At 35.2% G+C, this 27129-nt stretch overlaps 1 protein-coding gene and 2 pseudogenes across 2 annotated transcripts; 1 reads left to right on the forward strand and 2 right to left on the reverse strand.

Moving 5' to 3' along the window:
• Positions 1-3430: 3430 nt before the first annotated feature.
• LOC115960634 lies at positions 3431-6780 on the forward strand (annotated as a pseudogene). The gene is made up of 7 exons (XR_004085213.1): positions 3431-4068; positions 5225-5326; positions 5484-5606; positions 5697-5858; positions 5983-6105; positions 6195-6404; positions 6500-6780. The product of XR_004085213.1 is annotated as a probable serine/threonine-protein kinase At1g01540 (transcript).
• Positions 6781-7454: 674 nt separating this feature from the next.
• Positions 7455-15832, reverse strand: LOC115961242 (annotated as a pseudogene).
• Positions 15833-17072: 1240 nt separating this feature from the next.
• LOC115960711 (probable polygalacturonase) lies at positions 17073-20501 on the reverse strand. Its single transcript, XM_031079686.1, has 5 exons — positions 20418-20501; positions 19583-19900; positions 18817-18937; positions 18474-18719; positions 17073-18005 (listed from the first exon to the last, which is right to left on the reverse strand). The coding sequence occupies exons 1-5, from the start codon at positions 20445-20447 to the stop codon at positions 17314-17316; spliced, it is 1407 nt and encodes a 468-aa protein (XP_030935546.1). The 5' UTR covers positions 20448-20501; the 3' UTR covers positions 17073-17313.
• Positions 20502-27129: the final 6628 nt, after the last annotated feature.

The raw sequence follows: 27129 nt of genomic DNA on the forward strand, positions 1-27129 counted from the left end.
GGTGATGGGATCTTAATTAGGATGACAAGTTGCCTTCATCCTATCCTGCCTTGACCTACTCTACTCCAGGTTTGTGTGAGTTTTTCTTGTCTTGCCCCGTTACAATCCTATTGGGAATGTTAGAAATAAAGAATATGAGCTACAACTTTGATCCAATTACAAAGGCTTACACAGGAGTACAACTATTGCTTTAGAAGGCTTTGTAGTCCTATCGGAGGCTTTAGAGTTTTTGGCAATTAACCACAAAATCATGCCAACTAAGAACAAAATAACTCGTTTTATTTATTTTTGGTTGGATATTGTTTATGGTGGAAATAGATATATTGCTATATAAAAACTATTTGTAACTTTAGTTCTTTCAATAAATTCTCTCCATCAAATTTTCAAATTTTTGTGATTTCACATTTATATTCCCATAAAAAAGTAGCTTTAAATTTGAAATTTTATAAATTTTATGTTAACTAGAAATTAGTTATGGCTTAATTATAAAAAAAATAAAATAGCTTCAATTTTGAACTAGTGTTATTTCATATTAGAAGATTTAGAATTGAACTTATTTTGTGGTTTGCTGAAGACCTCCTTCAGTTGGATTTCCAAATAATGGATCGTATTAATCTATCTACTATTTAAAGGACTTCCTTTGTTTGGATTCCTTTTTTTTTTTAATTCCAAAATACTCCCTTGCATCAAACTTATCATATTTTAAAATAATAGATAATAGGGTCAATTTAGTACATTAATGTTACTCAACTTCCTAATATACGTTCTCATTACTTTGCACTCCACACCCTCCATTGAGTTTTTCAAATTTTCTTTTCCACCTCTTTTTCCATTCCTTCCCATGCATGCTCATTTCTCTTGATTCCAAAATTGCACACTTCAGACTTCTCCCCACAAAAGTTAACTGATGGTTGCAGTGTGGAACTTGTTATGAGATTCAAGTTTTCAAAGTCTAAACCTTAGAATCATGGATTACCCCATCTAAAAGGTATGATATTTTTACTGGGATATTATGAATGCTGATTTAGTGTGCCATTTGTTTGTTTGTTTTTATTTTTTATTGAGTTTATAATATAGGGTTTTGCTTTGATGGAATTTTTTCTTGGATTTTCACATTGACTTTTGTTGAGCATGTAAATCTTTATTTTTATTTTTTCAAGTTTTACTTATTTGTTCTTACAAATGATGATGACCTTGCCAGACCTCTTCTTTTCTTTTCATGTGCGCAAATGTTAATTATTATTTGGGTGTTCTTCCATTTGCTTCAATTTGATTTGAAGTGGAAAAAATTATAGTTACAATTTCTTCTTTTAATTATAGTTGGAATACTCACGATTTATTTTTCTTAAAAAAAAATCAGACTTGTTTGATGATAGAAAATGATGGAAAGCTAAGTAGGTTCTAGAAACACATGCTGGAGACAACAAATAATCTTCCCCTCTGGAGAATTGCTTTACAAATGGATAAAGTAGCAACCGTCTATGTCAATATTGGTCATAGAACCTCACCATGTCTCCCTTGCTTCGGCTATAAGTGAAAAATATAATCCAATTACTACATAGGGCAACATAAGGATTAAAAAAAGAGATTGAAGAACTACAGTTTGTAAGAAAGATAATGGGTATAAAGGAAGGGGAAACTAACAATAACCCCATTTAGAACTTAGATAAACAACCCCACTGTTAAAATGGAATTAATGATGATAAAATTAATCTATAGATATCGCAAATGTTTTACAAAAAAACATTGTGATGTACACACACATACAAAAGAGACATTATTCATATTGAAAATGCTTGAACTAGAAAAAGAGAACACATTAAATAATGAAGGAGTTCTTTTGTAAGTGACAATGACAGAAGGCATTCTATTGTCCTAGCTGAGGGAGTTACCTATATTCTTGATTGGAGTCTTATATATAGGCAGTAATGTTGTCTCCACTAACCACCACATTTCACATTTTGATGCCATTGGCCCTAACTTTCGATTATTTCCTAGATTTCAGCCTAGAGAGTTGAAAACAGAGTGGCACTATATAGTCAGTATCCAACTCTTTCAACTACTCTCATCAGGAAGTGGATTTTATAATTTACATGCTTTTTAATACTGTTATGAAAAAAAACGAAAAATTAGAAAACCCGTTCATAGGAACTATGGACAGTAATTCAAAAACTTTATACTTCAAAAACTTTCTTCTGCAGTTTCAAGATAGAAGAATCCTTTCTAAAAATTTTAAAAAAAAATTTCTTGAAAATTTCAAGCCTAAAAAAAGGCATTCTTAGTACATCAATATTATTTTTGAGGAAATTTTATATATTTAAATATGAATCTTTTAAAAATTTAATATTACTTAAACTTTATGATCTTGTTTTATATGCAAAATTACTAATTAACATAAACCATGTAGAATTTTTTTTTTTTTGAGAAAGTCTATAGACACAAAAAAAAAAAAAAAAAAATTTGTCAAAACTTCTCACACTTATTGATATGACATATTGATAGTGGTAAATAAAAATGTGATATTAGTGGTGAACCTAAATGAGAACTAATAAAAATTTATCAACTTAATTGTTGTGAAAAATATTATGAAAGTTTTTGTGTATTGCTTTTTTTTTTTTAGAAGTGCTACATTCTCGATATTTTCACAAAAAATCCTAGGCGTTAAGTTATTACTCGTTCTAATTTAAACCCACTATTGAAATTACATTTTTTTTCACTAATAACAACCTGTAACAACCTGCCATTTAGGATTTGTTGTGAAAAATGTTGTGAACATAGCATTTTTCTTACTCTTTTTCTTGTTTTTCATTTAATAAAAAAATTATTTTCTTTATTGACCAATATTTGGATTAATTAATATTATTATAATGAAATAAATAACTCTATTGGTTAAAATTTGGAAGCGTTTTTTTACTTGGCGGTCTTAGGTGACTGCCTTGCCTATACTATAGAGTCATCCATTGAGACTCAAAATAAAATTCTAATCCAACTCAACCTAGTCCACCAACCCACAAAAAAACTAACCTGATATGTAGAATTGGTTTGGACTAAGTGGGTTTCATGGCGTTGGTAGTGTAGTGATGAATGTAGTTGGTATTTTCACTTCAACAAGATAATTAATATAGTATAATATTTGAATTACCTTTTTATAATTGGATATACATTAATCTGTAAGTTACATGTTTGAAAATGCAACGTAATAGTTCCTAGCATAACATATATATATATATATTGCAATGAAAGTCACTGATTGCTTTATGTGAATGGACTCCCACAACACTTCTGTCACCCAGATTTCCCACTACTCTCGCCGGTTAGTTTGCTATTTGAAATTTTCAATTCTATCTATCCCAAACGAGTTCTAGCTAACACAAACGCTTCTGATATTTTTACCTTAATATTTCCAAAAAAAAACCTAAGCTCTCTTATATTTCCACATTAAGTAGAATCCCATTATTCTCTTTGTTTTCTCTCTCTAATCATGTTCTTTGACATTGTTAAAAGAAAGCTTTCACACCATACCTCATTCTTTAACCTTCCATTATGGGCTTTGATACTTGTTATCATTGCAATATTCTTTGTTGTTCTCAGTGGTATCATTGTATGTCTATATTTCATTTGTTATCTTCGAAGAAGAAAGTCTTACAAAGCCAAATTTTGTATGTCAAATCCTATAGCTTCCAAGAATCATCCTTACCATAGTTCCAGCCTATCGTCCCTTGATAGGAGGCTACTCTCACGTAACATGTACGAGATTGAGATGAACAATAGTAACAGTAGGAGCGGTAAGGGACACCCAGTGTTGTTGTCTGATCCTTGGTCTAGTCAGAAACGTTGGACAGGGTCAATTAAAAAATGTGACGTCACTGATTTGGAAGAGTTTGCTAGGTACTTGCCAATGGCTGAGGATGTTTGGAGGGGTTGCAGGTTTAGTTTAAAGGAGATTGAGATGGCCACCAATGGATTGGCAAGAGAGAATGTGATTGGAACGGTGGATAATGGGATTGTTTATCGAGGTATTTTGTTGAATAACACGCGAGTCGCGGTGAAGAAACTAGTGAGTAGCAGGTATGGAGTATTTGTTTTTGTTTTTAAAAATACAATAGGATTTGAATTTACAGTGTTTGCTCTATGATAATTATTCTTTATTATTAGATAAAAATATATCAGTAGGTTTCTTTTTGGTGTAGGCAAGGGTTAGATCCTAGGTCTGTTATTCAATAACAGAGAGATTTTATCAATTACAATCCATTATGAGTACTCAATTAGTTAATATACAAGTGGTATCTTTTAGTTGTTAATAAAAAATGCTAATAGAGAAGTGTCACTAACCCAAAACACAAAAGTTACAATATATATGATTGTTAAGCTACTAAGAAAGAATCAATATGTTCATTAATTGTTTTTCTACTTTTCTGGTTTCAACAATTATTGATCTCACAGAAGTATTGTAGACTAAGAGGCAGAGTTAGTTTGCCGAATTTCAAGCAAAATTAAATCAAAATGACAAAAGGGAGTTGAAATGTATGCTGATATCTTAGGTGCTACTTGTAATCCTAGGTTAGTTCATTTCTATGTTCTGCAAGACATGATCTCAGTTTCCACTTAGCACAATGTATTCTTGGAACTGCATACTAACACAGCATTGAAATGCTCTACCTACTCAGTTTCCACTTGTAATCTCCAGAAAAGATATTTAACAGCCAAAACTACACAAGAAATATACTGAGAATCCTAATTCCTATAATCTCTTCGAGTCTTCTTGCTCAGCCGTCCTATTGAAATTAAATAACAGTAACATACATTTTAGCACCAGGGAAAATTGAATATCTAATCATCCAACAATGCCCTTACTTTTGTCTCAAATGTTTCAGTTGGACAAGGTCTGGTTTTGCCAATGATTGCTAGAACAAAGATCTGAATTCCATGTCAGCAAATGCTTTATGCCTTAAACGGTTGGGTAGGTTTAAATTTCCAGCAACTAGAACGGAGTTTAGGTTTAAATTTCAGATTTGGATGGAAATTTGTCTAATTTATGCTGTTGATGCTAAATGATTTGGAATATAGAAGATAAACCTGAAACTTATGAGTAGGTTGGCAAAGAATTTTGTGCTTTAAGTCTTTGACCAATTGTTATTTTTGGCTTGTAGTGAGTGTGTATATCTTTGAGCAAAAAAAAAAAAAAAAAAAAAGTAATATCTTTTAATGGAACTATAACCATCAGTTGCGAAGCTGAGGACTTCATAGCAGAAGTGGAGGCCTTTGGGCAAGTTAGGCACAAGAATCTTGTCAAGTTGCTTGGATACTGTATTGAAGGAACTATCAGGTATAAAACATTTTCCTTTTTTTTTTTTTTTTTTAATCTTATAGAATAAGTTCACATAATTTTTCTTTTTCCACTTGATGAACGTTATGAACATTTTTTATCCATAATTGACTGATTAAGATATTCAAACATTTGACATGAGTTTCCTTTCAATTAGGATGCTTGTATATGAGTATGTAGATAATGGTAATCTGTACCAGTGGCTTCATGAAAATTCAGAAGAAGTCAGTCCTCTACCATGGAATATAAGGATGAAAATTATCCAAGGAATTGCAAAAGGGTAATACGTGGCACCTAAATTTTAGATGTATCATTATATTCTTTGTTATGAGTTTATGCCATATAAGTTGAAAAGAATTTGTTTCTGCAGATTGGCCTACCTTCATGAGGACCTAGAACCAAAAGTCATTCATCGATTCCTAAAATCAAGCAATATACTCCTTGATCACCAATGGAATCCAAAAATAACTGATTTTTGCCTTGCTAAGCTTTTTGGTCCTGAATGGGGTCACATAATTATGGAATCATTAGGGTCAGTTTCTCTGCTTTCTGAATCCTTCATGCTTATTCATTTTCTTTGCTATCAAAACCTGTGATTTGTGATAGCATAATTTTTTAAATAAAATAATTAATATTAAAATTTCAAAAGTCTGCAGTTATGTAGCTCCAGAATGTGATTCAACTGACGAATTCCCAGAGAAGACTGATGTTTATAGTTTTGGGATACTTGTTATGGAGATCATCTCTGGTGGACCCCTTTAGATTGCCATCAACGTGAAGTACAAAGGCCTAATTTTGAAAATTTTGACTTCTTTTCTTATCAATCTTATATACTAGATTATGGTTTGACTGGATTTCTTCATTGCAGCCACATTTGATTGAGTGGTTAAAGTCCATGGTTGTGAATCAGAAAATTGATAATGTGGTGGATCCTAAATTGTCAGAAATACCTTGCTCAAAGGAACTCAAACGAATTGTTTTGGTAGCTCTTCGATGTGTGGATCCTGATATAAAAGATAGGACTAATATGGAAGATGTGATTCACATGCTTGAGCCATGTGACATGATACTCAATAATGTAAGGACAAACTGTTTCTTCTTCCAAAATTCAGATCCTACTTGCTTTCCTTTTTTCTTCTGACAATCCCACTTTTTTCTTGTTTCTATCCTAAGCGTTCCGGGAATAGGAGAGAAACTTCTCATGATAATTACCTAGAAGAGAGGGTTGTTGCCATATCAGATGATGATCCTGACAGAACAGATCATGGTGAAAGCGGCAGTGAATCACTTCCAGTAAATGATGTTGAAAAAGACACTACTGATCATGAAGGTCTCTGAGTTGAAGGTACAGTTTCTTGTAGACAATTATCAAGACTATATTTCTTCTATTGATAAGCTTAAGCCATAGGATGTTTGTTCATTTTGAATTTCATTGTTGAGACAAATCTTTATAAGAGAAGCACTCCTAAGTCATTTATGATTGGAAATGTTTTCTCTAATCTAGTTTTATGAGTTATGACTTTATTGTATTCATTCTATCCATAGTTAATTAGATTGGAGAATCTGTCATATTCTACGATATCCTAATGATAAAACTATCCATAATATGTCTTAATTGGAAAATTCTTGAACCCAGAACACAACATTGGCAGATAATGCCAGACTAACAAGCGGTTATCAGGATATAATTCAATAGAACTTGTAAAAATCTGAACATCTGGCACAATCAATTTCTATAATAATTTTTTTTTTCAATTGCATGGGCTTTGTTTTATACTTTAATGTTCAAAGAAGTTATGGAAAAATCAGGGGCGACTTAAGCTGCTTTGCAAATTGCAAAATTTGCAACTAGTTTCTTAACTTGCACACACTTGGAAGACTTGTCTGCATGAGAGAACAGTAGAAAACTTTCCATTTTTTCTTTATTTAATTTTTTGGTAACAAAATGGATCATAGATAAAACAACAAAAAAAAGTCTTGTCAAACTACTCTTATTTCACTCGATTTTCTCTCAACCAACATGTTTGAAACATGAATTTTCAAGTACATTTCAATCTCATAAGATGGCATTGGAAGCAGAACAAGTTTTCAACTGAAAATTATTAATGGGCAGCAGAACAAGTCTTAAACTGAACATCATCAAGCAGAACAAATCTTCAACTGAACATCATCAATGGGCAACCTATACTCAGGGAAGGGACAATTCAGACCTTGTTTCTCAGGCAACAACGCACATGGCTTAGGAGTTACATTGCTTGTCACTCCGGAAATATCAGTACAATTCCACAGTAATTCTTCTGGCTTCTCAGTCAAAGTAATGGCCGCATTAGAAATGCATATTCCAGTGAAGGGGATCACCCTGAATTCCAGCAAGACTTCCTGGATAAGTAATGTTCTCCGCCACCACATCTCTAAGATTAATTCCTTTAATCTCTGGAATTGCTTTTGGGTCGAAGAAAGGGTCTGGATGTTGATTATAATTGCCCGCCATCCAGAAAACATACTTCATGGTCTTCAAGGTCATTCTTCTTACATCAATGTCCTTGACATAAGCCCCTCTTCCAACAGCAGTCTTAATTCTAACTCCCGATTGAGTATCAATGGCTGTGATGTCTTCAGCTCTAACATCTTGGATTCCACCAGACATTTCGCTGCCTACAGCAATGGTAGCACTGTCACGGGATATGCAGGTAAGCCTTCTAATGATCAGGTGCTGTGTAGGAATTCCAACTTTGATTCCATATTGATCACAACCACTTTTCACGGCAACGCAGTCATCCCCTGAGACTATGAAGCAGTCCTCGATACGAGTGTTTGTGCATGAATCTGGACACAAAAAAAGAACATAAATTCAGCAATCGTAAATTGTGTTAATGATGTCATGTGAAAATGATGATATATCAATCGTAAATTGTTACCTTAGGCGAAAAATATGGAGAAAAAAGTTGTGTTTCTATCGTTACTCCTTAAACTAGGTGAATGGCAAGGGAATAAGTAATTAACCTTTCAACTAAATATTAATCAAAGCAATTAGGACAAGTGCTAAACATACCTGGGTTTACACCATCTGTATTAGGAGAATCAACTGGTGCAAGGATTGTGAGCCCTTTGACTAGTACATTACTGCAATCACAACCACAGGATTCTAAGAAGTAGAGGTGCTATGATCATATGTGCTTGCCTGCTTGGGATAAACTTAGTCAGAGGAGCACAATCAAACCTGCTGTAAATGGGATGGACAAACCATGATGGAGAGTTAATTAGAGTGAGATCAGATATCTAGATTTGATCAGAGAACATAATCTCAATCATGTATGGTCGCGTCACGTTGTATTCCCCGGCACGGAACTTCTTCCACCAAGTAGAACCTTGGCCATCAGTCGTGCCATTGTTACCTAATATAATGCCAATACAAATGGTTTCCATTAGGCTTGTTAAAGCCAAAAATATTTATCCAAAAAATAGAAAATTAAGAGGCTTAATTAATCTATAATTACCAGTGATTACGACGTTAGTGAGATTTGTACCATAAATGAGAGAACTAAACCGTCCACCAAGTGCATCCCTTCGGTTAGTGTATAGCTTAGACTAGTTTAGCCCATTGGGCTTAGCCCAGTATACTATACTTGTAATTTACTTCTTTTACTTGTACTGCACACATATTTAGCCTATATAAGGCTCTCTATTGTACATTATTATACACACATCTATATACAGACTATTCAGTCTTTCTCACACTTTATATTCTTAACATGGTATCAGAGCCATTCCTTTGACTTTTTGGTTCCTGTGGACATCTCCGGCGTTCTTCCGCTGCCCTCGTCTTCATCCAATAGCCACTGTCAGAAGCGAGTCACCGTCGTCACGCCCACAATCCCAGCACCTCTCGGATCTCATTGTTCTGCTCATCCAACTGTAAAAGCAAAGGCATTGAGTGACAGAACAGAAAATCTCGAGAAAAACCCAACCAAGAACAGTCAGAAAACACATCACACGTGCCTCCACGCGCCGCCTGAATTTTCTGCCTCACGAGCACGCGCCGCCATGTGTCGTCACTTTCACTCACGCGCCAAACCAGATGGCTTCCACGGGCCCCACGTGCTTACACGCGCTCCACGCGCCAGCTTTGTTTCATGGACTGCCACGCCAGCCCTAGTGTGACGTCACACTGCCACGTCAGCACACGTCATCCCTTTACTTGACTTGACCTGACCGTTGACCGTTGACTTGACTGTTGACTTTAATCGTTGATCGTTGACCAAGTCAAAATTTTTCAACAAGACCTGTCTTGCTCAGTTTTTTGCGTAGATTCTAATTTTGGGCTTCGTTTCTAGATTTGAGGTCTCTAAATCTCACCTTTTGGTCATTTTCTTTATTATGGCTCAACAAAGTGAACGAGATATCATACGTCCTATCACCATCATGTTGGATGGTCCTACTAGCTATCATGCATGGTCTCAAAATATGACTGTTTTTCTCAAGGGTCATAGACTGTGGAGATATATGACTAGTTCAATTCCTAAGCCAGTACCGAACCCTAAGTCCAAAGCCACAGATGCTGAAGAGTCTTCCAAGACTGCTGTTACAACAGATGATTATGAAGAACGTCTAGAGAAATGGGAGAGTATTCAGAGTAAGATCTTGTCTTGGTTTATCTTTATTCCCTCCATTCATAATCTTCTTCCTCGTCTTGAAACTACTGAGGCTGCTTGGAAATTTTTGGCCAATCACTATAACTGCACTAATGATTCAAACTTGGAGTTTCACATTGAATCAAAACTTTATCAAATGCACCAAGAGACAGGTTAGTCTATTTCTGATTTTTATTCTCAGACTTCTACTATGTGGGAACAACTCTCTGCTGCAGATCCTCCATTGGTGTGTTCTAAGGACATTGAGCTCTTTGTCAAATATCGGGATCGCCGTAAATTTATGCATTTCATGATGGGTTTACATGAGGATTTTGAGCCTACTAGGGCTTCTTTGCTTAGCCGGTCTCCTACTCCTTCTCTTGATGCTGCAGTAAAGGAGCTCAATTTTGAGGAGAATCGTCGGCCTACTTATCACATGACATCATCTGATCATGTATTGGCCACACCCTCACCACAGCCTCCCATTGCTGCATTCACTGTTCCTTCACGAATAAACTCTAGGCGTCCCACCTCTCAGTCTTCCAAAGGTACTCACTGCAAGTTTTGCCGTGTCAAAGGCAATGACATCTCTGTTTGTCGTAAGCTACAGAAATTTATGCAAGAGCAGAATAAAGCTTCGCTTCCTCAAGCGGTTGCTGTATGTCTTTCAGATCCATCGGTTCCTACAGGTCCATCTTTGACTTCCTCAATTACTACGGCTGATATTGAGGCAGTTGTTCAACAGGTTTTATCCCGCACTTCCACTGCCCTTTCTGTCACCTCAGGTAAACAACCTTGGTTTTTTGATACTGCATGTTATAACCATATGACTCCTGATGAATCCCAATTTTCTGATAAGGCACCTTTAGAACATCCATTCACCATTTACACTGCTGACGAAACTCCTATGCCTGTTAGTCATAAAGGAACAATCTCTTCTCCTTGTTTATCCCTTAGTGACAATTTTCATATTCTAAAGTTATCCCTCAATTTGCTTTCTGTTGGTCAACTTTGCAAATTAGGCGTAGATCTTCTATTTACTAATCATGGTGTGGATGTGCAGGATCCCCAGACGGGTCAAGTACTTGGGACAGGCCGTAAGGTTGGTCGCATGTTTGAGGTTCATGACTTGAAGATTCCTTCACAAGTTGTTTTTGCAGCTGCTACCACTGCCACCTCTTCACCTGATCTATGGCATGCTTGTCTTGGTCATCCATCCTTATCTCATCTTCAGTTGTTAGTTTCTCAAGGTCATTTAGGTTCAGTTCAGTTTCAAAAATTTGATTGTACTTCCTGTCATTTTGGCAAACAAACAAAATTGCCCTTCAATAAAAGTGACTCATTTTCTTCTGCCCCTTTTGGTCTTATACATTCTGATATTTGAGGTCCTGCACCTGTTCCCACTGAGGGGGGATCTAAATATTTTGTCATATTTGTGGATGATTTTTCTCGGTATACTTGGATTTATCTGCTTCACCATAGGTCTGAACTTGTGTCTATTTACCAAACATTTCATAAAATGATTGAAACACAGTTCAATCGCACCGTTAAAGTCTTTTGATCAGATAATGCTCAAGAATATAATGATAAATCTTTCCTATTCTTTTTAGATAGACATGGTATTCTTCCTCAGCGGTCTTGTCCTTACACCTCTCAACAAAATGGTCGTGCAGAACGAAAACATCGTCACATTCTTGATGTTGTCCACAACCTTCTCATTTTAGCCTCTCTTCCTGAACGCTTCTGGGGTGAGGCTGCACTCACTGTTGTGCACACCATTAATCGTATTTCTTCACCAACTACACATAACAAATCACCATTTGAGCTTCTCTATGGTCAAACTCCTGATTACTCCTCTCTTTAGGTTTTTGGTTGTGCTTGCTTTGTCTCTCTTCCTCCTCATGAATGAACAAAGCTCCAACCTCGTACTCATCTCTATTGTTTCCTTGGTTATGGTGTGTCTCAAAAAGGGTTTCGCTGCTATGATCCTATTTCTCATCGCCTTCGTTTCTCTCGTCATGTTGAGTTTTGGGAACATCATCCTTTTACGAGTCTTTAGCAGTTTCCTGCATCTTCTTCCTTAGAGTCTCCCATTTTTACTGATATTTTCCTCCCTCTCTATCCTGAACTTGTGGAGGATTTTTCAACATCAATTGCCTCTCCAGACGACTCATCTCTGGTTCTGTCTCCGACATATGACCCCCCTGACTAGGTACCTGTGGCACCACCCTCTCCTGAGTCTCCTATTGGTCCTGAACTTCGTCGTTCCACTCGGGTAAACATTCCTCCCCTTTATCTCACTGATTATCATTGCTCTTTTGATCTTGCCACTCTCTATGAACCTCACACCTATCGTGAGGCTCATACTGACCCTCTTTGGCAGCAAGCTATGAATGAAGAACTAGATGCCCTTCATAAGAATCACACTTAGGATATGGTTGATTTGCCTCTTAGTCAGTTTGTAGGAGGTTATAGGTGGGTTTACAAGATCAAGACCAAGGCTGATGGATCTCTTGAATGATACAAGGCTCGCCTAGTTGCCAAGGGCTTTACTTAGGAGTATGGTATATTGACTATGAGGAAAAATTTGCTCCTATTGCTCGTTTTACATCTGTTAGATGTCTCATTGCTGTGGTTGCTGTTCACCGTTGGCCTCTTTATCAAATGGATGTGAAGAATGCTTTCCTAAATGGAGACCTCCATGAAGAATTGCACATGCAACCACCCCCTGGCTATCCACACTCAGGCAATCAAGTTTGCAGCCTTCGCCGTGCTCTTTATGGCCTCAAGTAGGCTCCTCGAGCTTAGTTTGAAAAGTTTAGCTCAGTTGTTGCTCAGCAGGGTTTCACTTTGAGTCTTCATGACACTGCTCTCTTTATTCGAAGATCCTCTGCTGGTATCACTCTTATTCTTCTTTATGTTGATGATATGATTATTACTGGAGATGATTCTATAGGTATCCGCTCTCTTCAGCACTTCCTTGGTCAGCATTTTGAGATGAAAGATCTGGGCACTCTCAGCTATTTTCTTGGGCTTGAGGTTACCTCATCCTCTGATGGATACTATCTTTCCCAAGCTAAATATGCTTCTGATCTTCTCTCTAAAGCCGGTGTCACCGATAATAAGATTGTTTCCACTCCTTTGGAATACAATGCAAAGCTCACACCTTTGGATGGTGAACCTATATCCGATGCTACTCGTTATCGTCAGTTGGTTGGTAGTTTGATCTGTCTCACTATTACTCGTCCGGATATTTCACATGCCGTGGGTATGGTTAGTAAGTTCATGGATGTACCTCGTCCTGTCCACTATGCTGCTGTTCTTTAGATTCTCCGCTATATTACTCCTCTCGAGCTTCATGCTTATTCAGATGCTAACTGGGCAGGTGATCCGACTGATCGATACTCTATCACAGGTTTCTGTTTCTTGTTAGGTACTTCTCTAGTCTTGTGGCGCAGCAAGAAGCAGGATGTGGTTTCCCGTTCTAGTACTGAGGCTGAGTATTGTGCCCTTGCCGACACCACTTGTGAGCTTGTTTGGCTTCGCTGGCTCTTGGCTGACATGGATGCGCCACAGCCCACTGCCACTCCTCTTTATTATGACAATCGTAGTGCTATCTACATTGCTCATAATGATGTTTTCCATGAACGCACTAAGCATATTGAGATCGACTGCCACACCACTCGCCAGCATCTCAAGAAAGGAAATCTCAAGTTATTCTCCATCTCCTCTGCTGACCAGCCTGCTGATATCTTTACCAAGACTCACCCGCCTGGTCGTCTTCGAGATCTTATATCCAAACTCCAGTTGGCTTCCTCCTTGCCACCTCGAGTTTGAGGGGGGATGTTAGTGTATAGCTTAGACTAGTTTAGCCCATTAGGCTTAGCCCAGTATACTGTACTTGTGATTTACTTCTTTTACTTGTACTGCACACATATCTAGTCTATATAAGGCTCTCTATTGTACATTATTATACACACATCTATATACAGACTATTCAGTCTTTCTCACACTTTATATTCTTAACACCTTCCTTTTCCATAAGAAGGCAGCACAGGAATAAGAGGCCATTGTAACTCATCCTGCCCATTTCATTACTTATGTGTACACAAATGATAGTAAGATAAACATAGAATATATATATATATATATATATATAAAATGTATCATTTTATTTATTTATTTATTTATGGTGGACATGGCATTACTCATTTACTAATTATAACTTATGCTAGTGTCTTCCTTGTTTTTAGCTTCGGATAAGATCAAAGATTAAGAACAAGTAACGGTCAATTCCTTTTGTGACAATTTGATTTTGGCAGTTTCTTGCTTATCATGCTATAATTGCTTTGTTTTAATTTCTTGGACAAAATATGAGAGCATTTTCACGTTTCATATCTAAAGGAAAAATGTAAATAGGGCGAAGTAATTAAGTAAAATCAAGCTTGTCATCCTGTAGTTCTGGGTCTATCAATATAATTACTAGGATTACTAATGTAGTAGCTTATAGTTTTTTTTTTTTTGGTTGAGAAAAATAGTAGCTCATAGTTTGTTGTTAAGAGATTTGATGTTTTTATGCAAGCTTTGGGCCCTCAACTATTAGTGTGTTTGAAATAGCTTATTTTCTTTACATTATTTTAATCATATCTCCTACTACTACAAGATATGTTATTCTTTGGTTAGAGCCTATGTTTCTTTGTCAAAGTAAAATAGTGTCTTTGATGAGAACACCATGTAACAGGAGGGAGGGATGACTCTTCTCATAGAAGTGAATAATTTTTCTAATTCAAATTAGATTTACTCTTCTTAAAAGAATGTGATGGAGAATGATGTCCTAGGATCAAAGAAAAAAACTAAATCAAAATAAGAAATTGATTTCCTCCATTTTTTTTAGAGAGAATGATCTCCACCATTTGCTTTTAAAATAAAAAGAGTATATTTATAGTAGAGTTTTAAAGTATTACTTGACTAAAGGTAAAAGAAATGTTTTCATATCATTTAAAATTATTTTATCATTTTTCTCACACAAAAAAAAAAAAAAAAAATATCATTCGTTATTTGATGAGATTAAATTTTACTGACCTGTTATTCCATATAATCTTTACCATAAACCATTTCAAACCAAGAAACTCAACCAAATCCAGAAAAATATTAAACCTCAAATAAAAAAGGAAAAATAAAAATAAAAAGCATGCCTATGTTCCAAGAATAACAGCATCCTTATGAAGAAAAAGGGTGAAATGGCTGGTGAGATTAAAGCTTCCAGTTAACCATTTACCAGGTGGTACAATAAGCTGTGCCCCACCATCTGATGCATATCTGCTTAGGTTCTGAATTGCAACATTAAAAGCCTTTGTGTTTAATGTTTTTCCATCACCAACTGCTCCAAAATCCGTCAAAACTGCACTGTGCTTTCGACAGTTTATTGCTGGATACTCACCATTAACTCTATTATAAAGATGATGATGATGATGTTTGTTTTGGCATTCTGCGACTTTTAAACTTAGTAATCCCAAGATAACAATCGCTGAGAGTACCTGTAAACGTTAACAAAAGAAAATCAAAATATTAATTTAAATGTCAACTTTTAATTCCCTTCAATAAGAAGGAAGAAATGCTTATAAACAGAAGTACAAAACGAAGAAAACATTGTATTAAAACCGAAACACAGCAGCAAAAAACCATCTGCTTTGTGAGATTTAACTCAGAACCTAGCCCTCAGGGAACGCAAAAATGACATACACAATGAAAACATAGAAAACAGAACCATATTGATCATTTAAAAATATGAAAAAAAAAAAAAAAAAAAAAAAACACTAATAAGAGTGGTAGGAAAACGTACATGGGATGTTCTGAGTTTTAGACACAGCCCCATGTTCTGAGAATAGAATGTTCAGAATTGATTTTCGTTGTAGAAGAAAGTTTTTGTTTTTTGATAAACTTGTAGAAGAAAGACTTCTTTCAAAAAAAATTTTTTTTTTAATGAAATTTAGAAGAAAGATTGAATTTATAGAAAAGGTGGGAGTGAATATTTGGAAGGACATCTGTCTCACATCTGTATATTTATGGGAATGTCAAGAATAATAGAAAAGTGAAATATATTATTTGTATTTGTACGTATAGAAAAGTGACTTACTCTTTTCTATTTATATTTTTTTTATTCACTTTGATTTTTTTTGATAAAGAGGATTTTTTCCTAGTGGATAAAATTTGATGAAAAATGCTAGAGTTACAAACTATTTTACAACATTTTCTATAAATTGCAATTGTGATAAATAGTTATTGATGAGTAAAAAAGTAATATTAGTGGTAAATCATATTAGAATCAATAAGAATTGCCTACACTAACAATTTGTGAAAAAATTGTGATGTTGTATCTTTCAAGATAAAGTAATATACAAAAAATTTGAAACATTTTTTTTTAATACCTTTTTGGTTATTTGTGCCAACCATTGACAATATATATATATATATATATATATATATATATATTTTTTTTTTTTTCTACCACAAACAAGCTGCTATATTAGCAAGTGTTAAAATCATGCCTCTCCCTCCACTAATGCCCTCAGATCTTAAGGGAGGTTGTATAATTTATTTTAAATTAATCACAAACGCATGCAATGCATAGACAATTTTGAAACATTTTTCTCAAAAAAAAAAAAAAAACTTTGAAAAATATATAGGTACACTACAATATTAATAAAAAACTATAAATGGCATTGATAACATACTGATTGTAGATGTGTAACTTTAACATGACATACATCTTTCACCAACCAAGTCTATATATTGATGTTCGTTATCATAAAAGAAAAAAGAAAAAAAAGAAGTCTATTGATGTTCCTTCTATTAATTTCTAGTTGTGTCACGCAAATTTACATGTTAATATATTGTTGTATTTATGATGTGTTAATGTAGCTTCATCAATGATCAATCAACTGCATTGTGTTCGTAAATTTCACATGGAGCTTTGTTAGTTTGCCCTCCAGAGCTTTGTTAATTGGTTCTCTCTCTATTTTTGGGTAATTAAATGGATCATAGAGGAAATAACAATAAAGCCTTACTTTCGTTTCACTTAATTTTATAAGCGTTTTCAAAAAAAAAAAATTACAAGAATATTTTATTTATTTTTTATAGAGTTTCAATCTATGACATCTGTTTTTGATGATTGTGTTTTTTATCATCAAACCAAAACATCTATCGGTATTTGGCGTAGATAGAGATTGAACCCTAAATCTCTTATTCAACTATAAGAGATTTTATCAGTTGACCTATCTAGAACTAGAATTTATAAGAACATTTCACTCTGCCAAATTTTTTTTAAAAAGTACATTTCACTTCCGCGGAACATCATTAATGGGCGTAAGAACAAGTCTTCGTCTGAACATCTTCAATGGGCTGCTTATCATAGGGGAAGAGACAAGTCACATCTTTCTTCTGAGGCAACGACGCACATGACTTAGGAGTCACATTGCTTGTCACTCCATCAATATCAGTACAATTCCATGGTAGTTTATCTTCTTTCAGATTCATAGTAATGTTCATGTCAGAAAAGCATATTCCAGTGAAGGGATCACTCTTAATTCCGGCAAGTTTTCCTGCATAAGTAACGTTCGTCGCCACCACTTCCCGATAATTAATTCCTTTAATCTCTGGAATTGCTTTTGGATCGTAGTTTGAGTCTGGATGTTGATTATAATTGCCTGCCATCCAGAAAACATACTTCATGGTCTTCAAGGTCAATCTCCTTGCAAAGATGTCCCTGATATAACCTCCTCTTCCAACAGCAGTCTTAATTCTAATAGCTGATTCAGTATTAATGGCTGTGATGTCTTCAGCTCTAACATCTTGGATTCCGCCGGACATTTCGCTGCCTAGAGCAATGGCAGCACTGTAAGGAGAAATGCAGGTAATCCTCCTAATGAATAGGTGCTGTGTAGGCATTCCAACTTTGATTCCATATTGATCCCAACCACTTTTCACGGCAATGCAGTCATCACCTGAGACTATGTAGCAGTCCTCGATACGAACGTTTGAGCATGAATCTGGAAACAAAACGGGAACATAGACTCAGCAATAGTAAATTGTGTCAATGATCGATTATATCATGTGAAAATGATGATATGTCAATCGTAAAATCACTCATAATTATACACTTCGACCGCAAAGCCTCTCTTTTGACACTAGCTAGAGCTCTCACATTTCATCAGACAAACAAAATTAGCCCAAAAAATTGTGTTTAAATTCCTTTTTCAAAAGCGAGAAAATGAGGGAGGGGGTAACAAAATTCTATCCTAACTTTGGTCTACTCGTTTTTATGAAATTTTTGAGGTGACATGGTGTGTTTGATGCATAATAAAATATGTGTCAATGATATCATGTGAAAAATATGGTAAAAAAAGTTGTGTTTCTATCATGACTCCTTAAAATAGGGGAATGGCAAGGGAATAATGATTAACCTTCCAACCTCATATTAATCAAAGCAATTAGGACAAGTGCCAAATTAAACATACCTGGGTCTACCCCATCGGTATTTTTGGCATCAACTGGTGCAAGGATTGTTAGCCCTGAGATTATTATATCACTGCTGTAAATGGGATGGACAAACCATGATGGAGAGTTAAGTAGAGTGAGATTAGATATTTGGATTTGATTGGAGTACATGATCTCAATCATGTATGGCCGTGTTAGCTTCAATTTCCCAGCGCGGAATTTGTCCCACCAAATAGAACCTTGGCCATCAATCGTGCCATTGTTACCTAATATAATGCCATTACAAATGTTATCCATTAGATATTGTTATGGCAAAAAATAATTATTAAAAAAAATTAAGAGTTCTGATTAATATATAATTACCTGTGATTATGACATCAGTGAGATTTGTACCAAAAATGAGAGCGCTTAACCGTCCACCAGGTGCTTCCCTTCCTACTCCATAAGAAGGCAACACAGGAAGAGGAGGCCATTGTGACTCATCCTGTCCATTTGATCACATGCGTATAGCAAATAATGGTTAGAGAAACATGTAATCAAAGAAAACAGTTTCACTTTTTTTATAATAAGTGTATACCCAAAGTCTATTTGTGGTAATTACAAACAAAATATTTGTTAGTTATATATATATATATATATATATGGATTATTTGTTAGTTATAATGGAAAAGGAAGATTTGAAACCTAGATATCTTTGCTAAAAAATATATAAAGAAGTATCAAACAGTCGAGCTACAAAGCTCTTATCAACTACAAATAATAACTTAGGTTAGTGTCTACCCTTGTTTTTAGCTTTTGATCAACTAATGGCCAATACCGTTCCCTTGTTTTTAGCTTCGGATTAAATAACGGCCAATACCATTTGTGACAAGTTCATTTTAACAGTTCCTTGCTTATCAATTATCAAGCTATAATGGCTTTGGTTTAATTTCACGGCTAAAATGTGATGGCATATTCAAATTTCATGTGAAAGGAAAAATGTAAATAGGGCCCCCTCAACTATTAGTGTGTTTGAAATAGTTTATTTTCTTTTGATTATTTTGCTCCAAACAAGTTTGTAATCAAAATTTTTTCATCTAAAAAAATGATTAAACTGTTAAAAAACAAAACAAACAAACAAACTTTATACCTGCGTTCCAAGAATGACAGCACCCTTTTCAAGAAAAAGGGTGAAATGGCTGGTGAGATTAAAGCTTCCAGTTAACCATTTTCCAGGAGGTACAATAAGTTGTGCCCCACCATCCGATGCATATCCGCTTAGATTACGAATTGCAGAATTAAAAACCTTTGTGTTTAATGTTTTTCCATCACCAACTGCTCCAAAATCAGTCAAAAATGCAGTATGCTTTCGACAATTTAGTGCCTGATACACTAATTTTTCAGCATGTGAACTGCATTCTGCGACTCTTAAACTTAATATTCCCAAGATAACAATCGCTGAGAGAACCTGCACAATTGTTATCAAGTATTGTGTCAACTTTTATTTCCCTTTAACAAGAAGAAAGAAGAAATACTACCATCCATAATACTTTCACAATAAATCTTAAGTAATATTTGTCACTAGTTTTAATCTAAACCTTATTACTGAAATTATTTTTTTACTCACTAGTAACAAGAAGTAACAATCTGTCATTTAAAATTTGTTATGAAAATGTTGTGAATTACTATTTTTCTTTAACAAGAACAATTTTATAAAAAAAAAAAAGTGTTACAGCCACAAAATTTTCATAATACTTTCAACAAATCATGTGGTAAGTAGTTATTATTTCTAATTTGAACGCATTACTAATATTACCTTTTTTTGCCCACATAGTAACAATCAATAACAAACTATCACTTATGATTTTTTGTAAAAATATTGTGAAAATACTGTGATAGCATTTCTCAAGTACAAAACCAAGAAAATATTATATTAAAACCGAAACACAAAGCAAGAAAACCTAGGAGTTCCGGGGAAAACGTACATTGGTTTTGAACTTTAGAGACAACCCCATGTTTTGAGAAGACTGAAGGTTGAAGAGAATGTTTAAGATTGATTTTCATTGTAGAAGAATTAATAGAGAATTTATAGAGTTGTGGGGGTGAACTTTGGAAGGATATCTGCGTCACATCTATCTATGGGATGGTCATATATAGAAATTCACGTATTCTGTTTCCATTTTTTTCGCAGAGAATTAATTTACTTTTATATATATATAAATAATAAATTCACTCTTTTTTTTTTTTTTTGATAGAGAGATTTTTTGAAAGGAAAATTTTGATAGAGAGAATTACTTAACTTGCTTTTGAATCTTAGATGCCACTTTTTAGGTGATCATGCTGGGGTTCAAGGGGGAAAAAAGAAAAGAAAAAAAAAGAGAGACATTAGTTAAAATTTAGGTACCACTTTTTAGGTGTTATATATTAGATGTTTGATGTTTCAAATGTATATTGCTCAATTCAGTATTAAAGATGTCATCTTTTTGTAAAATAAATAAATAAATAAGTTAAATTCAGTTATGTGATTTCTATCGTTTCAAAAAGATTCAGATATATAGTTGGTCAATGTTGCTATATATATAGTTAAACTTAATTTAACTGAGTAATTTAAGGAATTGTATATATTTTTGTCCTTTCATGAGTAGGATATTTGAGAAATTTGTGTAAATAGATGAGAATTGTTCTGTAAATTTTGACTTCGTGGAGTTTTTTGGGTAGGGGTAGTTGGTTTGCTAATTGTGGTGTTCCGGTAGTGTTGCCTATTTTGGGTAGGGGTGTATTGTATTTGTGGGTGGGAATTTGGTTTTGTTGCCCCTTTTTGGCAGTTCAGTTGGGCTATTTTCTCATTTTTCTTAATTTTTTAGTTGATAAGATTTTCTTATTCAAAATAATAATAATAATAATGATTTTTAATATTTGACCCCTTTTTTTGGAAAGTTTAAATATTTGACCTAAAATCTTATTTTCATCCACATGATTAATATTAAACAAGGATGATTGATTCATCTCAATGACAAATGCATCAAAGATTTCGCTTGATCGTTGAGAAATTATTAATTTATTACTATCATAGTAAAGAGAATACAACCCTTACTAAATCCCAGATAAGTTTACAAGTTACAACTTATGTATTTCTTCATTTTAAAGTTTCAAAATATTTTAAAACTTGAAAATATTCCCTTGACTAAACTCCAATCATGATTTGGTGATCAGGAATAATGTTTAACCAAAAAAAAAAAGTTTCCCCTATTATTTAAAAAAAAAAAAAAAAAAAACTTTCACTAACTATTATTAGGATTTGGTCAAGGGAGTTTTTTTTTTTTCATAATTTGAAATATTCTAACACTTAATAATAGAGAAGTGTTATATCTACAATATTTTCATAACACTTCACAACAAATCCTAAATAGCAAGTTGTTGTAGATTTTTAATTTGAATCTATTACTGAAATCACATTTTTGCCCAGTGGTAACAACAAGTAACAATTTGTTACTAAAAATTTGTTGTGAAAATGTTGTAAACATAACATTTCTCTTTAGGCTCTTAGCATTAGATAATATTTTTTTAGTAAGGTTTTTATCCAATTTGGATTGCATAAATTTTTATGCAACTCATTCTGTGATATTTCAAAAAAAAATCCACTTGTATTATTTAAGTAAATCACACAATTCATTAAAAATGTCATATAATAATAAATACACGTGGATGGTTTTTTTAATTGCCAAATAGTGGGTTGCATAAAAACCTGCTATAAATCAGATGGACAACCCATGATGGAGAGTTAATTAGAGTGAGATCAGATATTTGGATTTGATCAGAGTACATAATCTCAATTATGTATGGTCGCCACGTTGTATTCCCCGGCATGAAAGTTCTTCCACCAAGTAGAGCCCTGGCCATCAATCGTGCCATTGTTACCTAATATAATGCCAATACAATGGTATCCATTAGACATTGTTAAAGCCAAAAATATTTATCCAAAAAAATAATAATAATAATAAATAAATAAGAGGTCTAATCAATTTTTATATAAAAGTAAAGATTTCGTGTGGAAAAGTATAAGGTTCTACTATGTGGCACACTCTATAAAAAAAATTGAAATACTTTTAAACTACATCAGAAATAAGAACAAATTTAAAAATAGGGATTTCTCTTTTCCTTTGGTTCAATGTTTCAATACTAATTTTGTTGCATTTTTTATTCAATATTGTTTTAAGACTATTATTTGTTTCATTTGGTTCAATGTTTTAAGATTTTTCCTTTTTTTTATACACACAAAACTCTTTGCATTTCTATTCACCCTTTCTATATATATATATATATATATATATATATGTATGTATGTATATATGCTCACAGCCCCTCATGTCATCTCATCTCAAATACACTTAGACAAAAAAATGATGTCATTTACCTTCAACTTTTCAACAGCACCTACATATATAACTCCAAGATTGTGATTCTAACCTGTATGAGTAGGCTATGACCAAGGAAAGGGGGCTTGCGTTTTTTTATTCAGTAACGGTAGTTTACGATTTTGATGTTAAAGTCGGATGTTATGGATTTTGTGAAGGTTGTGATTTATTCTGAGTATTTGGGTGTTTGAGATTTTGGTTTGAGAAAGTCATAAATGTATTTTGTTTTAGAACTAAAAATAATAATAATAATAATAATTGATTATTTATGAAATTAGCCTTTTGTGTGTGTGTGTGTGTGTGAACTCATAATTTGTAGGCTTTTTTTATTTTTTTTATTTTTTTTTATTGCTATTTCGTGTGGTATGAGCCATAGTAATAAAAATAAAAATCGATGATGATTTCAAAGTTTTTTCAGGTTTTTTTTAAGGATACGGAAGCCTAACTAAAGCCAATTTCTCTTTGTTTAATCACATTCTCTTTATATTGATACTTACAAATGATTTCCTTAATTTCATTGAGATAATGAATTAGGTGTTTGTGATTGAGGTCTCCATATTTGGTTGTGAGAAAAGAGTGGTTGAGGAAATATTTGGGAGCTTGCTTAAATTTATGTAAGTTTAGGATAAAAAAGGTTTTTATGCTTTAAATTCTTATTTATAGATTTCAAAATCATTTAATCAGTTAAAAAAATAAATTTTACTTTTAATAGTAAATATTATAATATGTTATAGTCGTATATTCTTATACAATTTTTAAAAAAAATATGAATTAAGAAAATTAAGTTTTAAAGTATTCAACAATATTGTAGGCAAACATAAATATTATACAACAAAATAGTATTATATGTAAGTCTTAATATACATAAAAATGATTTTAAATGAAATTATAAAGTAATCTGCGCATCTTGCGAGACATAATCTAGTTAGTCTGTAATTACCATTGATTATGGAGTCCAAATCTTCTGTCCTACTTTTTCTGCTCCACTCTATGCTCCACCAATAAAAACTTGTCACATGTTTACCTAATTAATTAATTAGTATCATTAATTAATAATGGTAGTATTAATAAGTCAATCATGATAGTTGTGGGGACCAAATGATTTATGGGCCAGGCCCATCTACCCGGGGGGGGATCTAAAGGCCCAAGTCGAGGAAGGCTGTGGCCCAAGTTCGACAAGATAGCCTGTGGATATTGCCGAGGGCAGTTCAGTCCTCGGCAGACCCAAAGTTCCCCCTCATAAAGAAGGGTAAAAACGGTATAAGACTGAAACTCGGAAGAAAGATCTAAAATATCCGGGGAAAGCTGCTGTTATTGTCATTTAATGTTCTGAACCCGACAGGGCCGCATTCTTTGGCTTTTACAACCACCCCCAACGACTTTGGGGGATGGACTGATGGGACAAGTATCAGCCTTGGAAAGATTGACCCTACACGTGGATGAAGGATAATGGACACAGGCGAGTATAAAAGGAAAACTAAGTAACCTTGGGAAGGGGCTGGAAAAAAGAAGATGGCCAAACTGTAGAGCCTCCCAGCCCACCTCCCGGAGAAAGACTCCAGGGGTGAATGAAAATTTAACCTTGTATGAACACCACGAAAACCCACCGCCTATCGATCAATGCCTAGCCTTTCGAACCCACGCTCTATAAATGATATTGTTAGAACTTTTTCATGTGCGAACCCGACACTACTACGGTCCGCCACGAATCGTGTCCTTACAATTGGCGCCGTCTGTGGGAAGACTTGTGTGTTGGCGTAGGTGATATGTCGAAGTAGTTCCTTTGTTATTTCTAACCATTGGTTATAGATTTTTAGTGTAAAGTCCTGCTAGGGGCTACGTTGCTGGATTAGGGGCTGCGCTAAGGAGCTAACTCCCCCAAAGCTAAAGCTCCTCGTAAATTGCAAACCAGGCGCTTGGTAACGTTAACCATATAGATAAACTCTAGGGGCTTGGCTGAGGAGTTAACTCCCCTAAAGCCAAGGTTCCATGCAAAGAGAAAACTAGGTTTTGGACAGAACCAAGGCATTGCATGGTCCTCGGACTCAAGCCTATGGGGAAACCAACTACCTGAATGTGGAAAACTAGGTTTTGGATAGAATCAAGGCATTGCATGGTCCTCGGACTCAAGCCTATGGGGAAACCAACTACCTGGATGTGGAAAACTAGGTTTTGGACAGAACCAAGGCATTGCATGGTCCTCGGACTCAAGCCTATGGGAAAACCAACTACCTGGATGTGGAAAACTAGGTTTTGGACTACTCAAGCCTATGGGGAAACCAACTACCTTGTGGAAAACTAGGTTTTGGACAGAACCAAGGCATTGCATGGTCCTCGGACTCAAGCCTATGGGGAAACCAACTACCTGAATGTGGAAAACTAGGTTTTGGACAGAATCAAGGCATTGCATGGTCCTCGGACTCAAGCCTATGGGGAAACCAACTACCTAGATGTGGAAAACTAGGTTTTGGACAGAACCAAGGCATTGCATGGTCCTCGGACTCAAGCCTATGGGAAAACCAACTACCTGGATGTGGAAAACTAGGTTTTGGACAGAACCAAGGCATTGCATGTCCTCGGACTCAAGCCTATGGGGAACCAACTACTTGGATGAGGAAACTAGGTTTTGGACAGAACCAAGGCTTGCATGTCCTTGCAGGACTCAAGCCTATGGGGAAACCAACTACTGGATGAGGAAAACTAGGTTTTGGACAGAACCAAGGCATTGCATAGTCCTCGGACTCAAGCCTATGGGGAAACCAACTACTTGGATGTGGAAAACTAGGTTTTGGACAGAACCAAGGCATTGCATAGTCCTCGGACTCAAGCCTATGGGGAAACCAACTACTTGGATGTGGAAAACTAGGTTTTGGACAGAACCATTGCATAGGACTCATTGCACCTCCTCAAAGCCTATGGGGAAACCAACTACTTGGATGTGGAAAACTAGGTTTTGGACAGAACCAAGGCATTGCATAGTCCTCGGACTCAAGCCTATGGGGAAACCAACTACTTGGATGTGGAAAACTAGGTTTTGGACAGAACCAAGGCATTGCATAGTCCTCGGACTCAAGCCTATGGGAAACCAACTACTTGGATGTGGAAAACTAGGTTTTGGACAGAACCAAGGCATTGCATGGTCCTCGGACTCAAGCCTATGGGGAAACCAACTACTTAATAGAAGAACCAACATTGCATTTAAAAAAAAAAAAAAAAAAAAAAAAAAAAAAACTATGGCACATAAACCTCAAAATCCATCCGAAGAGAACTCCGCGTTAACAGATGGGTTAATACCTTGACTCACGGATCCCTCGGTTTATCCTCGGTCTACCCTCAGATCCCCAGTGTCAAAGGGGTTGATGCGGTACGGTGCAATATATTGCCCATAAGCACAATCAAAGTCCCTCGCTACTTAGCTACCCTCTCAGACGAATTATTTAGAGTTTATCATCCTCGGACACCGCTCTAGTACGCATCGCGCAGCACTCGGCGATTATCCCGGTTAGTTCCAAGAGTCAAAATTATTGAGGATTAACCTTGTTATGCTTGATAATACTTGTGAGTTTAAACTAGTAGGAATCTGTGTTAAATCATTTTTCTGCCTGGAATATCATTAACGTCAAACTTACATTTAATATTCATGCATGAAGTAGTTGTTACGGAGAAGAAAGATATATATAGAGAAATAGACATATATTTTGTTAAGACAAAGGAATGGTGCCGTGTACAATAAAAAGTTGAAACAAGCTTACACTAAAGCTAACTATGTAAGTAAAGGGAAATACAAGAAAGTGGAGATAAAGCCGAGGAGATAGCTCAGAGGAGAGATTGGCTACTGTTCCAAATGTCGTCTAAAGGAGACTATCCCTCGACACTTCTACATGCCCATAACTCAGGCAGCCAAAGAACCTGACCTCAGGCTAACACCATCTACAGAAAGGGTGCGGGGAGCCGGAGGTTGGGAAGCCCCCACAAAAATTTTCCTGCTACAAGGCAGACAGTGCTGATGGTGGAAATTCCTTCTTTGGACATACCGAAAAACTGGCATGACCAGAACCTGCTTCAGATTTTGACTAAAAGAGGGAAAAAGACCCTCTCCCCTATGACGAAATGGAATGCTCCCTTGAACTTGCGCCTCCTTGGCCCGTACCTCCCTACTCTGAGTCTCGGGGGGACATGGCGCCTTTGTGGCGGAGGGAGCTCCTTTTTCCCAAGCCCTGCCTCAAGCATGATGAACTAAGGGAGGAATCTGAAGGATTTGTGTGTGGATAGAGCAACTTTC

The sequence above is a fragment of the Quercus lobata genome, chromosome 9 (assembly GCF_001633185.2).
Source record: "Quercus lobata isolate SW786 chromosome 9, ValleyOak3.0 Primary Assembly, whole genome shotgun sequence".
NCBI classification, from domain to species: domain Eukaryota; kingdom Viridiplantae; phylum Streptophyta; class Magnoliopsida; order Fagales; family Fagaceae; genus Quercus; species Quercus lobata.